At 38.9% G+C, this 14955-nt stretch overlaps 1 protein-coding gene across 7 annotated transcripts in view; it reads left to right on the top strand.

Annotated features, from left to right (window-relative positions):
* The window catches only part of nrxn3a (neurexin 3a), a 299346-nt gene extending 289995 nt beyond the window's left edge, over positions 1–9351 (top strand). For 3 of the 7 annotated variants that reach the window (XM_083551015.1, XM_083551016.1, XM_083551018.1), the window contains one exon: positions 6617–9351. In XM_083551015.1, coding sequence (XP_083407141.1) covers positions 6617–7566 — 950 coding nt within the window. In that variant the 3' untranslated portion in view covers positions 7567–9351. Of the gene's footprint in view, positions 1–1781; positions 2142–6616 lie in introns of those variants that run through there. The other 4 variants (XM_083551020.1, XM_083551019.1, XM_083551017.1 and 1 more) reach the window with 3 other exon arrangements.
* The last annotated feature ends 5604 nt before the right edge of the window (positions 9352–14955 follow it).

The following is a 14955-nucleotide window of genomic DNA, read 5'->3' as shown; positions in this document are numbered from 1 at the left end:
ATTTAAACATCCTATAACGCAACAATAAATCCATTAAACAAGTGTAATAAATACACTACAACCATAAATCTATATCAGTTCCAGGTTCTAACGCTACAGCCTGTTTGGAGGGGGTCAGGGGTTCATTGTGAGGTTTGAGATTTACACATCTGGCGATCAAAGTGGGTGGGGAATGGGTGTGGCTTGGATAGTTTGAGATGTGTGCCTTTCAGGTTGCAGACACGTTTTCATTACTACTATATTTATGCTTTATTTATACTATATGTATATGTGTATACTATACTATTCTGGATAGTGATTGGTCAGAATTGTTGGTGTTGACAGTAAATCATAGGTGTGGTTGAATATGCTTCTGTAGTAGCAGCTCATTCACAGGGAGTTGTACAAAAGGCACTTTAGTCCTCCTGGTAATAAACAAATACATTTTCCATTCATCATCATTGATACGGTGAACTTTCCTGTAATTATGGAAGGAGTCTTCAGTGTCAGGTAACGCTGTTCATTTATGACATCTTCAGGACCGTAGAGTTTCTTTGCTGTAGGTGGATGTGAGACAGGGACGAGTTCTGATGGCATTTCAGCCCAAAGCAGAAAAGCATTTTTTTCCCCTTTATTACACGTATTGATGTCCTCTTGTGAAATTCTAATTATATCTAATGTACAGTTTTCTTTTGAACCAAAGTCTGTGGGTGTGGCGCACAGTCACCATCTTACCTCAGCAACAATGAGGAAAAAGAAATAAATAAAACATGATGAACTGATTGGGATCTCAGCAGCAGCTGGTAAACAGGTTCAGGCTGTGCTTCAGTGACTTTGTCACCTACAGGCTTTGGTTATTAAAGCGGCTTGAGAGCCGAAATCTCTCTCTCTTCATGTTTAATGTGGTACCTGAACGCCGCTTGCTCTGTCGTTTGTCTACTCTCCCTAAATGCAACTTACTTTAAGCATGCATCAACGACATCTTGCAGTACAAAATTAGTACAAAATTAACCCATGTTCAACCCAATTTTCCTCTCTCTTTGACGTACATCCAGACTGCACGCCTGTTTACGTGTTTAAGACTAACAACGACAGATAGATTTTGTCTTTTGGGTCACATGACAGAGGCGGCAGTCAGTCGGCTGTCCGGCTCTGGACTGTGTCCATTTTTTTAATTAGTTTGTGCATCTGGTTGTAGTGTGTGAAAGTGAAAGTTCAAATTGCTTTAATTTAATTAAATTTTTTCAATTTAATTTTTTTTGTCAGATTTGATTTATTTTACTTTTTTTAACATACATTTTTTTTTTTTAACTAGAAGTGTTTTAAACGTAAGAAATATATAAATAAATAATTAGAAATCCATAATTTTTTTATTTAATTTTTTTTTTTTTTTAGATTTGGAACTACTTCATCGAATACTGTGTGTGCACAAATATAAAATAATAATTTATTAGGTATTTCATTTTAAACCTGTTTTAAACAGTAAAAAACGAATAAAAATTTTGATATAATTATAAAAAAAAAAATATTTCGGAAAATAAAAAAATTAAATATATTATTGATCCTGTACATATGACTATTGGTGAAAATGTTCCACATCTCCGTGTTGATTTATTTATTTTTTCTAATTCTGCCAGCGATCTTGATATACAATTGACTTTGAAACTGTTTTTCTTTAACTGCATGGCGAAGAAGTTGCAGTTTAGGGTTTGTCAGATTGTCAGTGTTAGAGTTTTGTTCTTTTTTTCGTAGATGGGCATGTATATGCTCATTGTTTGTATATCCCCATCCCTTCCTTACAGCCAAAAGCTCTAATGCCGCCCGACCGCTTCGTACTGCCTTTACATGGACATGGCAACTGACTTACACAATCACCCCCATCATTATCATCTCCTATGTAGTATGTTCATAGGTCCAAAACCTTCCTCACCTTCCTCCTCTTCCTCCTCCTTCTCCTTCTCCTTCCCCTTAGTTATGGCAAAATATGTACAGTCATCCATCCATTCAGAATTTACGATTATTAAATCAATCCAAGCAAAAAGTTTAATTACTAGAATGTAGATATTTATTGACAAATGCTATATATATAAATATATATATAACTTAAATCCAAGGCTCAAATATGTACAGACTTTTGTATTTTAACAAAGAAAAAAACAAAACAGAATAATGGTGAAGTTTATTTTTCATGTTATGTGGTGTGGATGTATGTGTTGTTGCCTCCCTGTATACTCATGTCTGAAGATTATATTTATCAAGAAATACAGTGGCTAGTAATTTTTTCTTTTTACAAGAAAAAAAAAAAAAAACTTGTCCAAGGACATTCTTACACAACTTTCTTTTGTGCATTTTTTCTTCATGCCAAAATCATGCGGGCAATTTGTTGATGTAAGTTAACAAAAATCTGGTATGCTTATTTTTTCCTTGAAATATTAATTTTTCTGTTTATTTTCAAAGCCTTTTAATTTTTTTTTTCTGTGCAATAAAATGTTATTGTTGGTTTAGATTGTGCTTGTCTGTGAATAGTTATATTGCTAAAGTAGTCGCTTTTTTTAATATATATTTTTAATGTATGTATATTCTTTTCCTTTATTTATATTTTGCCTTTTCAATTCTGAACCTGCAGATAAGCAAGTGGAATTTTTGTTTATTTTTGTTGGTAAATTTTTTTTTATTATTTTTTAAAATAAATAATAAGATAACTGCCTTTATGTTATATGAACTTTTAATTCTGAAACTGCATTCGAGCAACTGCATTTTTTTTAATTCATGAATTTATTTATTTATTTTTGTTGGTTTAATTTAATATTTTTTTTTTTATTTAATTTAATTTAAATTTATTTTATTTTGATTACCGCATATATGCAACCCTGAATGGCAGGACTCCTTCTCAGTGCAAATAAATTAGTAAATAAATAAAAAAAAAATTGACAATATAATATAATATAATATAATATAATATAATATAATATAATATAATATAATATAATATAATATAATATAATATAATAATGTTTTTGTGTGAAATGGGAGGGGCCGTGTAAAGCCTGGAAGATGATATTTGACAAATATAGTCAAAATATCAAATCACTATTTTTAAAACTTTTTCTAAAAAGAGTTTAATTATTTTTTTCTTTTTATTTATTCTTTATCAAATTTTCCCACAATTTCGAAGATTCAGTAAAATTCTTCATCACCAGATGAGCATGAAGTACTGAGACATAATAACTACAATATTAATATTATAATATATATGTATATATTTATACAGCAGTACTTCTGCTCTTCTTTATGTATTCAGCTAGAAACACGCAGGTGTGTTTGAAAGGAGAAACGATGGAGACGTATCGTTTACGAAAAGCTAATTAATCTTCCATTACCTCCGCGAAACGTTTGATGTAAATCAGCTTTCTGCTCGGATAAGATTTCCGTTTGCTGATAAAGTCGTAACAGCAGACGGCTAAGTTTTTTTTTTACTGTATTTAAAAAAAAAAAAAGAAGAAGAAAAAGAAGCGAACGTGTATCTGGAGATATTTAAAAGTTTCCAGCAGACTCGCCGTTCACTCGCTCCTCAAAAGACTGCGATTCTGGTAGCGGATTTATTTTTATAATCAGAAAGATTTCTCAAACACCGAGTGTTTGGGCACACACATATTTTATTTTACAAGTTCCAGGTGGGAAAGTTTTCCCAGTGTAGAACAGATCAACACTGAAATGCCACGAGTGTTAAAGACTTCATCTTTTACAGGAGGAAGCCGATTACTTTAAAATTATAAATTATTTATTATAGTAACTACTATAATAATAGCTATTTTATTATAATGACTAATAATAATAACTAATAATAACAATTTGTGTAACATTGTTACTAATATTAATTATGCAGTTAGAATAAAAACAAGTACATAATGATGATTTAAATAACGAGCGTTCAAAGCAAAACAAATTGAGGTTTAGGTTTAACACCATGTAGCTTCAGCATTAAAGATGAATTCTCTTGGAAAAAAATGTCTGAACCTGAAGCAGAAGCTCTGACACTGCTGACAAGAGCAAACCAGATTTCCCCAAATCTCTACTTCATAATAACCAGCTTCCTCAATCCAGGGGAAAGTTACCTCTACTGACAAAGTCTCCTCACTGAAAAGTTCAAATGTTGAGAGGCAGAGATAGAGGTAGAGGCACAGCCAAAGTAAGAGATAGAAGTACAGGTAAAGGCAGAGATTGAGGTAAAGACAAAGGTTAAGGTACAGGCAAAGATAGAGGAGGAGGCAGAGACAGATGTATAGGCAGAGACAAATGTAGAGGCAGAGATAAAGGTAGAGGCAAACACAGATGTAGAGGCAGAGATTAAGGTAGAGGCGAAGACAGTTAAAGACAGAGATCAATTGTTAAGACAGAGGTAAATGTTCAGGCAGATATAGAGGTACAGGTAGAGGCAGCAATAGAGGTACAGTGTAGAGGCATAGAGGTACAGGTAGAGGCAAAAATAAAGGTACAGGTTAAGAAATAGGGGTACAGCTAGAGGCAGCAATAGAGGTACAGGTAGAGGGATAGAGGTACAGGTTAAAGGATAGAGCTACAGGTAGAGGCAGCAATAGAGGTACAGGTAGAGGAATCAGGTAGAGGCAGCAATAGAGGTACAGGTAGAGGGATAGAGGTACAGGTAGAGGCAGGGATAGAGGTACAGGTAGAGGGATAGAGGTACTGGTAGAGGTACAGTGGTACAGGTAGAGGCAACGATTGAGGTCCAGGTAGAGAAATAGAGGTACAGGTAAAGGCAGGGATAGAGGTACAGGTAGAGGGATAGAGGTACTGGTAGAGGTACAGTGGTACAGGTAGCGGCAACGATTGAGGTACAGGTAGAGGAATAGAGGTACAGGTAGAGGCAGGGGGATTAGAGGTACAGGTTAAGTAAGAGAGGTACAGGTAGAGGCAACGATAGAGGTACAGGTAGAGGGATAGAGGTACAGGTAGAGGCAGAGATAGAGATACTGGTAGAGGTACAGTGGTACAGGTAGAGGCAGTGAGTGAGATGCATGAAGATGCAGTGATAGAGGTACAGGTAGAGGCAACAATTAAGGTACAGGAAGAGGGATAGAGGTACAAGTAGAGGCAGTGAGGGAAATACATGTAGATGCAGTAATAGAGGAATAGAGGTACAGGTAGAGGGATAGAGGTACAGGTAGAGGGATAAAGGTACAGGTGGAGGGATAGATGTACAGGTAGAAGCAGTGATAAAGGTACAGGTAGAGGGATAGAGGTACAGGTAGAGGCAGTGATAGAGGTACAGGTAGAGGGATAGAGGTACAGGTAGAGGGATAGAGGTACAGGTAGAGGGATAAGGGTACAGGTGGAGGGATAGATGTACAGGTAGAGGCAGTGATAGAGGTACAGGTAGAGGGATAGAGGTACAGGTAGAGGGATAGAGGTATAGGTCTAGGCAGTGAGGGAGATACATGTAGATGCAGTGATAGAGGATAGGAGGGGACAAGGGTAGAGGAGGGGATAAAGGTAGATGCAATAACAGAGGTAGAGTCTGGGATAGAGTAAGATGCAGTTGTAAAGGTACAAGGTAGGTTTTCGTGTGTCTTCAGTATATGTGCCTCACAGCATCATTAATTACTCATTAATGCTACGTTCATGTTAGCGCCTCTGCTTAATGGATTGTTGTATCTGAGATAAAAGCAAGTGAATTTCTACAAACATAAAACAATACAAAATTATTAGGATTACAAACAAATCCATCGCAGTCCTCAGGCTATTTCTTCCAACCAAACCATAACCAAAAGAATTTAATCTAAAGTCAAGTATTTAGTAGGTAAAACTCAGTCTAAATTCGCAGAGAAAAACTTCAGCAGAATGGTTTAGACAGAACTCGGCCTTGAGCTGGGAGATCAGGAGCCGTCCCCGTGGCTCTGAGACAGGCCCTGCCATTTCGGGTTCGCTGTGCGGGGGTTTAGAAGGCATGAGGCCCGGAGGGGCAGCTGGGAGCCAGAACGACCCTCAGAGAGATTACATCCAAATCCTGCAGGATCTCCTTAACACTTCCTCAAACACACAGCTCTCTGCTTTGTGTGTGAAGGAAGATATTTTGTCCTTTCAGCTCGGAGGCAGGAAATCTTCTGGACAAATAACCGAGAATAAAATGTAGCACACGGAGGTCAGAGATATAATCTATAAACATTAAACTCAATCCTGCTCTAAATATTTATAGAAAAACTTTATAGCTGCCCTTATTACCAGTTACGAACATGATATATTATACATAGAGTTTATAACACTCTATAACACTAGCGTAATGATGCGTTATAAACACTGGTTATTGCATACTGAGGAAATTATAATGATAACATGTAAGTGATACCTTATTTAATGTTATGAAGGCATTTGTAATGTGTGATTGGTGTTAGGGATAGTGGTACCCGGCTCTCTCATGAACATCTCTCAGGGTCAAAAGTTCTGTTTCCTTTTTTATTTTTTTTATTTCTATATTTATTTGCATTTTAAATTTTGCTTTACGTTTATTTGCTTCGTATGAGTTTCTGCCATTTCTGCCTTTATTTTTTTGGTTATTGTCGGTGTATTACAGATTCTTCACGATGCCTGCTGATACAGTGTTGTTTCTTTTTCCTCCTAGGAGGTGAATTAGATCCCTTAGTACTCCCTCCTGTAGCTACACGTGCACCCTTCATCCCTTCCCTCCCAACCCTCCGTCCCCCCCTCACCATTATTGAAACCACCAAAGAGTCCCTGTCCATGGCCACTGAGGCGGGCCTGCCCTGCTTGTCGGACCAAGGCAGCGATGATTGTGATGATGGTGATGATGATGATGATGATGATGATGATGATGATGGCTTGGTGATATCTGGGTATGGCTCTGGGGAAGCGTATGACTCTAACCTGCCCCCTACTGATGATGAAGATGTTTACACCACATTCTCCTTGGTCACAGATAAGACCTTATCCACGTCGGCCTTTGAAGGTGGCTACAAAGCTCACGCGCCCAAGTGGGAAGCTAAGGACGTTACACCTAACAAAGCCTCCGAGCACGGTAGGACTACTACTACCGTGTCTTTTTACCCTAACCCGAGCCGCTCCACCACCACCACCACCACGTCCGCCGCCGCAGCGCCGCCCAAATGGCCTGCGGGCAAAATGAATAACCGAGAGCTTAAACCCCAACCCGACATAGTCTTGCGTCCATTGCCCACTTCCTATGACGTAGACCGCAAAAAGCCGAAGAGCCCACTAATAACCTCCCCCATGTTCCGTAATGTACCCACAGCGATCCCTACGGAGCCGGGCGTCAGGCGCGTTCCCGGGGCCTCCGAGGTCGTCCGGGAATCTAGCAGCACCACTGGAATGGTCGTCGGGATAGTTGCTGCTGCCGCTTTGTGCATCCTCATCCTCCTGTACGCGATGTATAAGTACAGAAACAGGGACGAAGGGTCGTACCAAGTGGATGAGAGCCGCAATTACATAACCAACTCAGCGCAGAGCAACGGCGCGGTCATGAAGGACAAGCAGCACGGCTCGAAAGGCAGCAACAAGAAACAGAAAAACAAGGACAAGGAATATTACGTGTGAGACTGCGCTACGGTAAAACGGGTGACGCTGAGGCGTATCAGGAGCTGCACCAACGGAGAGAAAATGGAGAGAGAGAACCAGAGAGCAAGAGAAAAAACAGATTTCCATTTGGCACTGTGCAGAAGCACTGAGCTCTCACACCAACTGTAATATAAAGCACACTATTGTGTAAGCATACAGTACCATGATGGTAAATAGCGACATTAGTGACCTTTATTCCTCAATCCGGTCGACGGCGTTATCCGTGTAGAATACTTCACAGCTACATCATTATCTTTAAAAAAGTGACTTAAAAAAAAAAAAAAAAAAAAGGTGATCCTTGGCATTTTTTTAATCCTGTAAAAAAGAAAAAAAAAAAAAAAAAAAAAAAAAAAAAGAAGGAGGAGAAAACGATTCTGGCCATTGCAAGCATGTGAGTGACACAGTGTTCTAAGAGATGGACCAAATATATATAAGTACATCTATATATAAATCCTGTGTGTGAATGGGAAAGAAGGACTTTTGCCAAAAAAAAATATATGAATATAAATACATATGAAAGATTTGTATTGTTTATACATTAAACGTGGTGTCAATTATTTTATTTATTTTTTTGCTCTCCGCAAAGAAAAAAAAAAAACAACAGTGAAATATCGATGTGGTCAGTTGACGAGCGAGGACAGCTCCCTGACGCTCCTGCAGCACTGTTATTCAAACCTCGACCAAATGATTCGGATTTTTACAACCGACTGTGGCGTTTGAGAAAAAAAAAAGAGAATAATAATAATTTGTGAATTTGAGCGAAGTGGTGCATTTTATCTTTGTCTCAGTAAAGCGACTGATTGTAATGCATGCCATCTTAACACTATGATGTATGATGTTCAGCTGAGGTTGAACAGATCTGCCAGGCCAGTCGATCCATCAGACGCATCTTTTCCGATTTATTTTTTTTCCCTCCCGTCTGAACGTGACCCACCACCACCATGACGCTGCTGCCGGACGTCACGTCTTTTTTTTTTTTTTTTTTTTTCTCCGCAGCCGGAACCGGCTTTGATCTTTTTTGCGATCATGATGTATGTTGGTCCACTTCCTCTTGTTCTCTTTTTTATGAAAAGCTGTCTGGTGCGCACTGGCACTCCTACTATAACGCTGTTACGGATGTCTATACGGAAAAATAAATCTAACGTGAAAAGTGTGAATTCTATCTGTCGTCACAGTCGACTGTGTCAAACGAAGAAAAAATAATAAATCCAAACGTTTGTTTACATATTTTATTACATTAGGATGATATGATGATGATGATGATAGCGGTTGTACTTTTTAGCTAGATAACGATGTACATATTGAACTTGAGTTGTATTTTTTTTAGTAATTCTATTGTACAGAGAGATCGTCACGATCATCTTATTCCCGGTGTGCTTCATTAAGAAAAAAATTCGACACTGACGTCAACAGAGACTCTGAAGTCACGAAAAAAAAACACACACACAAATACACACACTAGTATATATATATATATATATATCTATACACACATATACACACACAAGTATTTTGTAATGGAAATCAGAGAATATTGTTAGATTAGAGGTCTAATCTTTCTGGCAGATGTTTCTAAGTCGCATGGATATTTGATTACTTGACGCTGTCATTCAAATACAAGACACACTTCTTTACCTGTACTGAGGTTTTCCTTGTTATCAGTTGTTTTTTTTTTTTTATTTATTAAAAGAGAAAAAAAAGAGAGAAAATCAAACCGAATATGTAACAATAAAAACAGTCATATGGATGCAGACATGCAGCTCACACCTTTTACATAACGTCTGATTCTTCTCGTCTCCGGCTTTTGGGGGAGTGTTTACATTTTTTAAGGATTTTGTTCTTTCGTAATTACGATCGTGTGTTTAGGTTCTCTGCGCTCTCTTCACAAGCATCCTGGAGGCGTTGCCAGATCAGAAAGGGGCGGAGCTTTTGCTTAAATGCAGTTGTGATCACCTGGGTTTGTGGAAACTTATTCATGATTTAAAACCAGCGATACTTTTACATGACATGGTTCTTTGTCAGATTATAACAAGCACGAAACACATTCATGCCACGTTATAATGCATTTATAAGAAATTGTGTCTCATTATGAATGATTGCTCTCATGAATGTTCAGGTTTGTCACTTGTCATGTCACATCATGTTTCAGAGATTTTACCGGAGTGAAGTAGGTAAATCTTTATGCACAATTAATACAGTTATACTTTATATCACCATGACAACAGGACACAATGAAGTGAAACAACACAATTAAGTAACGAATTTCCATGTGAACGTGTTTAAATAGTATTGCTAACTTTGACCTTTGTTAAAGGGAAGTGAAGTGAAGGGGTCACTGCGGATGAACGAAGCACTTTTCTTCTACAATATTATTAAATCTGGTTCACGAACAGCCGTTATTTTCCGCCTGTCTTTAATTAATTATTTATTTATTTCATTGATTTGATGTATGCCAGGCTTTCTTCTCCTTTTTTTTGTTTGTTTCACATCACAGATATCAGCAGTCGCTGCAGGACGACTTCGATCTTTTATTCGTTCCACCACATGTTTCACTTTTCATCTAAATCCCGAGGCCCATCTGACGATCTGAACAATCTTTCACATGGATTTTTCACAGCACCGTTTTAGTTGTTCATTTGCTCTCACCCACACGTATATACACACACACACACATGTGCGCACACACACACACACGTGCGTGCACACACACGTGCATGCACACACAGTGCTCTCCTGTGCAGGAAAAGCAAAGTGTGAAATGTAAATTTTTTAAAACGAGCACCTTATTACATGGGTGACTGACTTATTGAACCGCATCGAACGAAACCCGGGCCGTTCAGCAGGCGAGGAGAAAGTTAATTAAAATTCAGCAAAGGCTTAAAATTCAATAATCCCTGCACAACTTTCAGATGAGCTCCGGTGATTAGGAGGATTCATTACAGCACACCTTCCCTTTGCTAAGACTAAAGGCTTCGGGTTACTTCATGCGGAGACGCCGTTCAGCCGACTTACCCGAACAAAAAGACGTCGTGTGAAGGTTCTGCTCGCTGCATCGTGCACGTGGAAGCTGGGCCAACTCCACACACGAACACGGTACACGACCCAACACTGGGATCTGCCAAAACATAACCAAACCTACACACGTCACGTATCGCAAGGTTTTCAGTAGCATGCTAATTCCAGCACATGCGCCCATTATGTCTCACGTACACTTTCTTTATCATTTTGTTTGTTCTTTTCTTTAAAAAAAAAATAATTTCTGACACTTTTTTACACCAAGTAAGTTGTTTTCTGGTCATTGGTAAAACTCTCATGAAGTTCTAACAGCACCATCTGGAGGACTGGAGCAAGTTCAGGCTGTACTTAGGGTAAAGAAAGGCAAATAAATTTGTGACGTGCAAAAAGATGGAGATTTTTTTAGACCTTTCAATGTGGATGAACAACTTTTGGAAACAAATGAAAACTAAAGTGTGGACTGGGAGCATTTTTTAGACAAAAATGCCATTTTCAATTGTATATGGATTAGTGTAGACGTAGCCGCATGGTTGGGTGAGAAATAAATACTGAAATTACATGCATTTGTGTTCAAGCAGGAGACATGCAGCGTGGAGATCAATAAAACAGATGTATGTTGTTGCAGGATTTCAGCTTGAGTAAGGAGCAGTGCTCAGTCCAGTGCCACTGACTGATCATGTAACGTAAGCACAATATATATTCTAAAATTCACGTTTTGACCAGGGAATGTATTTCAACATGTGTGTATTAAAGCTGATTCTTCTAATCTGGAAACATCAGGCGATTTCACAGGCAGAAACTACACGCCGGTAATTTGCCTAATGTGAAAGACATGCAGTGTAACCCGACTCTGGAAACGTGAAACTTTCCACTCAATGTATATATATATATACAGTGAGGAAAATAAGTATTTGAACACCCTGCTATTTTGCAAGTTCTCCCACTTAGAAATCATGGAGGGGTCTGAGATTGTCATCGTAGGTGCATGTCCACTGTGAGAGATATAATCTAAAAATAAAAATCCAGAAATCACAATGTATGATTTTTAAACTATTTATTTGTATGATACAGCTGCAAATAAGTATTTAAACACCTTAGAAAGTCAATGTTAATATTTGGTACAGTAGCCTTTGTTTGCAATTACAGAGGTCAAACGTTTCCTGTAGTTTTTCACCAGGTTTGCACACACTGCAGGAGGGATTTTGGCCCACTCCTCCACACAGATCTTCTCTAGATCAGTCAGGTTTCTGGCCTGTCGCTGAGAAACACGGAGTTTGAGCTCCCTCCAAAGATTCTCTATTGGGTTTAGGTCTGGAGACTGGCTAGGCCACGCCAGAACCTTGATATACTTCTTACAGAGCCACTCCTTGGGTATCCTGGCTGTGTGCTTCGGGTCATTGTCATGTTGGAAGACCCAGCCTAAACCCATCTTCAATGATCTAACTGAGGGAAGGAGGTTGTTCCCCAAAATCTCGCAATGCATGGCCCCGGTCATCCTCTCCTTAATACAGTGCAGTCGCCCTGTCCCATGTGCAAAAAAACACCCCCAAAGCATGATGCTACCACCCCCATGCTTCACAGTAGGGATGGTGTTCTTGGAATGGTACTCATCATTCTTCTTCCTCCAAACACGTTTAGTGGAATTATGACCCAAAAGTTCTATTTTGGTCTCATCTGACCACATGACTTTCTCCCATGACTCCTCTGGATCATCCAAATGGTCATTGGCAAACTTAAGACGTGCCTGGACATGTGCTGGTTTAAGCAAAGGAACCTTCCGTGCCATGCATGATTTCAAACCATGACGTCTTAGTGTATTACCAACAGTAACCTTGGAAACGGTGGTCCCAGCTCTTTTCAGGTCATTGACCAGCTCCTCCCGTGTAGTTCTGGGCTGATTTCTCACCTTCTGTAGGATCATTGAGACCCCACGAGGTGAGATCTTGCATGGAGCCCCAGTCCGAGGGAGATTGACAGTCATGTTTAGCTTCTTCCATTTTCTAATGATTGCTCCAACAGTGGACCTTTTTTCACCAAGCTGCTTGGCAATTTCCCCGTAGCCCTTTCCAGCCTTGTGGAGGTGTACAATTTTGTCTCTAGTGTCTTTGGACAGCTCTTTGGTCTTGGCCATGTTAGTAGTTGGATTCTTACTGATTGTATGGGGTGGACAGGTGTCTTTATGCAGCTAACGACCTCAAACAGGTGCATCTAATTTAGGATAATAAATGTAGTGGAGGTGGACATTTTAAAGGCAGACTAACAGGTCTTTGAGGGTCAGAATTCTAGCTGATAGACAGGTGTTCAAATACTTATTTGCAGCTGTATCATTCAAATAAATAGTTTAAAAATCATACATTGTGATTTCTGGATTTTTTTTTAGATTATGTCTCACACAGTGGACATGCACCTACGATGACAATATCTTAGAAATCATGGAGGGGTCTGAGATTGTCATCGTAGGTGCATGTCCACTGTGAGAGACATAATCTAAAAAAAAAAAATCCAGAAATCACAATGTTTTATTTTTAAACTATTTATTTGTATGATACAGCTGCAAATAAGTATTTGAACACCTGTCTATCAGCTAGAATTCTGACCCTCAAAGACCTGTTAGTCTGCCTTTAAAATGTCCACCTCCACTACATTTATTATCCTAAATTAGATGCACCTGTTTAAGGTCATTAACTGCATAAAGACACCTGTCCACCCCATACAATCAGTAAGAATCCAACTACTAACATGGCCAAGACCAAAGAGCTGTCCAAAGACACTAGAGACAAAATTGTTCACCTCCACAAGGCTGGAAAGGGATACGGGAAAATTGCCAAGCAGCTTGGTGAAAAAAAGTCCACTGTTGGAGCAATCATTAGAAAATGGAAGAAGCTAAACATGACTGTCAATCTCCCTCGGACTGGGGCTCCATGCAAGATCTCACCTCGTGGGGTCTCAATGATCCTAAGGGAGGTGAGAAATCAGCCCAGAACTACACGGGAGGAGCTGGTCAATAACCTAAAAAAGAGCTGGGACCACCGTTTCCAAGTTTACTGTTGGTAATACACTAAGACGTCATGGTTTGAAATCATGCATGGCATGGAAGGTTCCCCTGCTTAAACCAGCACATGTCCAGGCATGTCTTAAGTTTGCCAATGACCATTTGGATGATCCAGAGGAGTCATGGGAGAAAGTCATGTGGTCAGATGAGACCAAAATACAACTTTTGGGTCATAATTCCACTAAACGTGTTTGGAGGAAGAAGAATGATGAGTACCATCCCAAGAACACCATCCCTACTGTGAAGCATGGGGGTGGTAGCATCATGCTTTGGGGGTGTTTTTCTGCACATGGGACAGGGCAACTGCACTGTATTAAGAAGAGGATGACCAGGGCCATGTATTGCAAGATTTTGGGGAACAACCTCCTTCCCTCAGTTTAAGCATTGAAGATGGGTCGAGGCTGGATCTTCCAACATGACAATGACCCGAAGCACACAGCCAGGATAACCAAGGAGTGGCTCTGTAAGAATCATATCAAGGTTCTGGTGTGGCCTAGCCAGTCTCCAGACCTAAACCCAATAGAGAATCTTTGGAGGGAGCTCAAACTCCGTGTTTCTCAGCGACAGGCCAGAAACCTGACTGATCTAGAGAAGATCTGTGTGGAGGAGTGGGCCAAAATCCCTCCTGCAGTGTGTGCAAACCTGGTGAAAATCTACAGAAAACGTTTGACCTCTGTAATTGCAAACAAAGGCTACTGTACCAAATATTAACATTGACTTTCTCAGGTGTTCAAATACTTATTTGCAGCTGTATCATACAAATAAATAGTTAAAAAATCATACATTGTGATTTCTAGATTTTTTTTTTTAGATTATGTCTCTCACAGTGGACATGCACCTACGATGACAATTTCAGACCCCTCCATGATTTCTAAGTGGGAGAACTTGCAAAATAGCAGGGTGTTCAAATACTTATTTTCCTCACTGTATATGTATATATATATATATATATATATATATATATATATATATATATATATATATATATATATATATATATATATATATATATATAAACCAGATCAGTGTTTAATGCAGCGGGTTCACAGTTTAAAAAAAGGCACATGTTCGTAAACAGTTTTTGAGTTAAAGCACGAGGAGCTCAGAAGCTCAGGAAGTTGTATAGCGTATGTTCTACTGAATCAACTGCAAAGAGGAAAAAAATATATAAAACAATTGGTCATTATTTAGGGAAGGAATTTCAAACAACATACAGAACATGTCAAATGTTTTTTTATGGTGTTTGAGAAACACCTGCATGTTCCTCTAGTGTCTACACAACGAACCTGTTAATGTAACAG

The sequence above is a fragment of the Silurus aristotelis genome (genome assembly GCF_946808225.1).
Source record: "Silurus aristotelis genome assembly, chromosome: 9".
Classification (NCBI taxonomy): Eukaryota; Metazoa; Chordata; class Actinopteri; order Siluriformes; family Siluridae; genus Silurus; species Silurus aristotelis.
The sequence above is the reverse complement of the archived record's forward strand: the minus strand, read 5'-3'. Positions and strand labels throughout refer to the sequence as shown.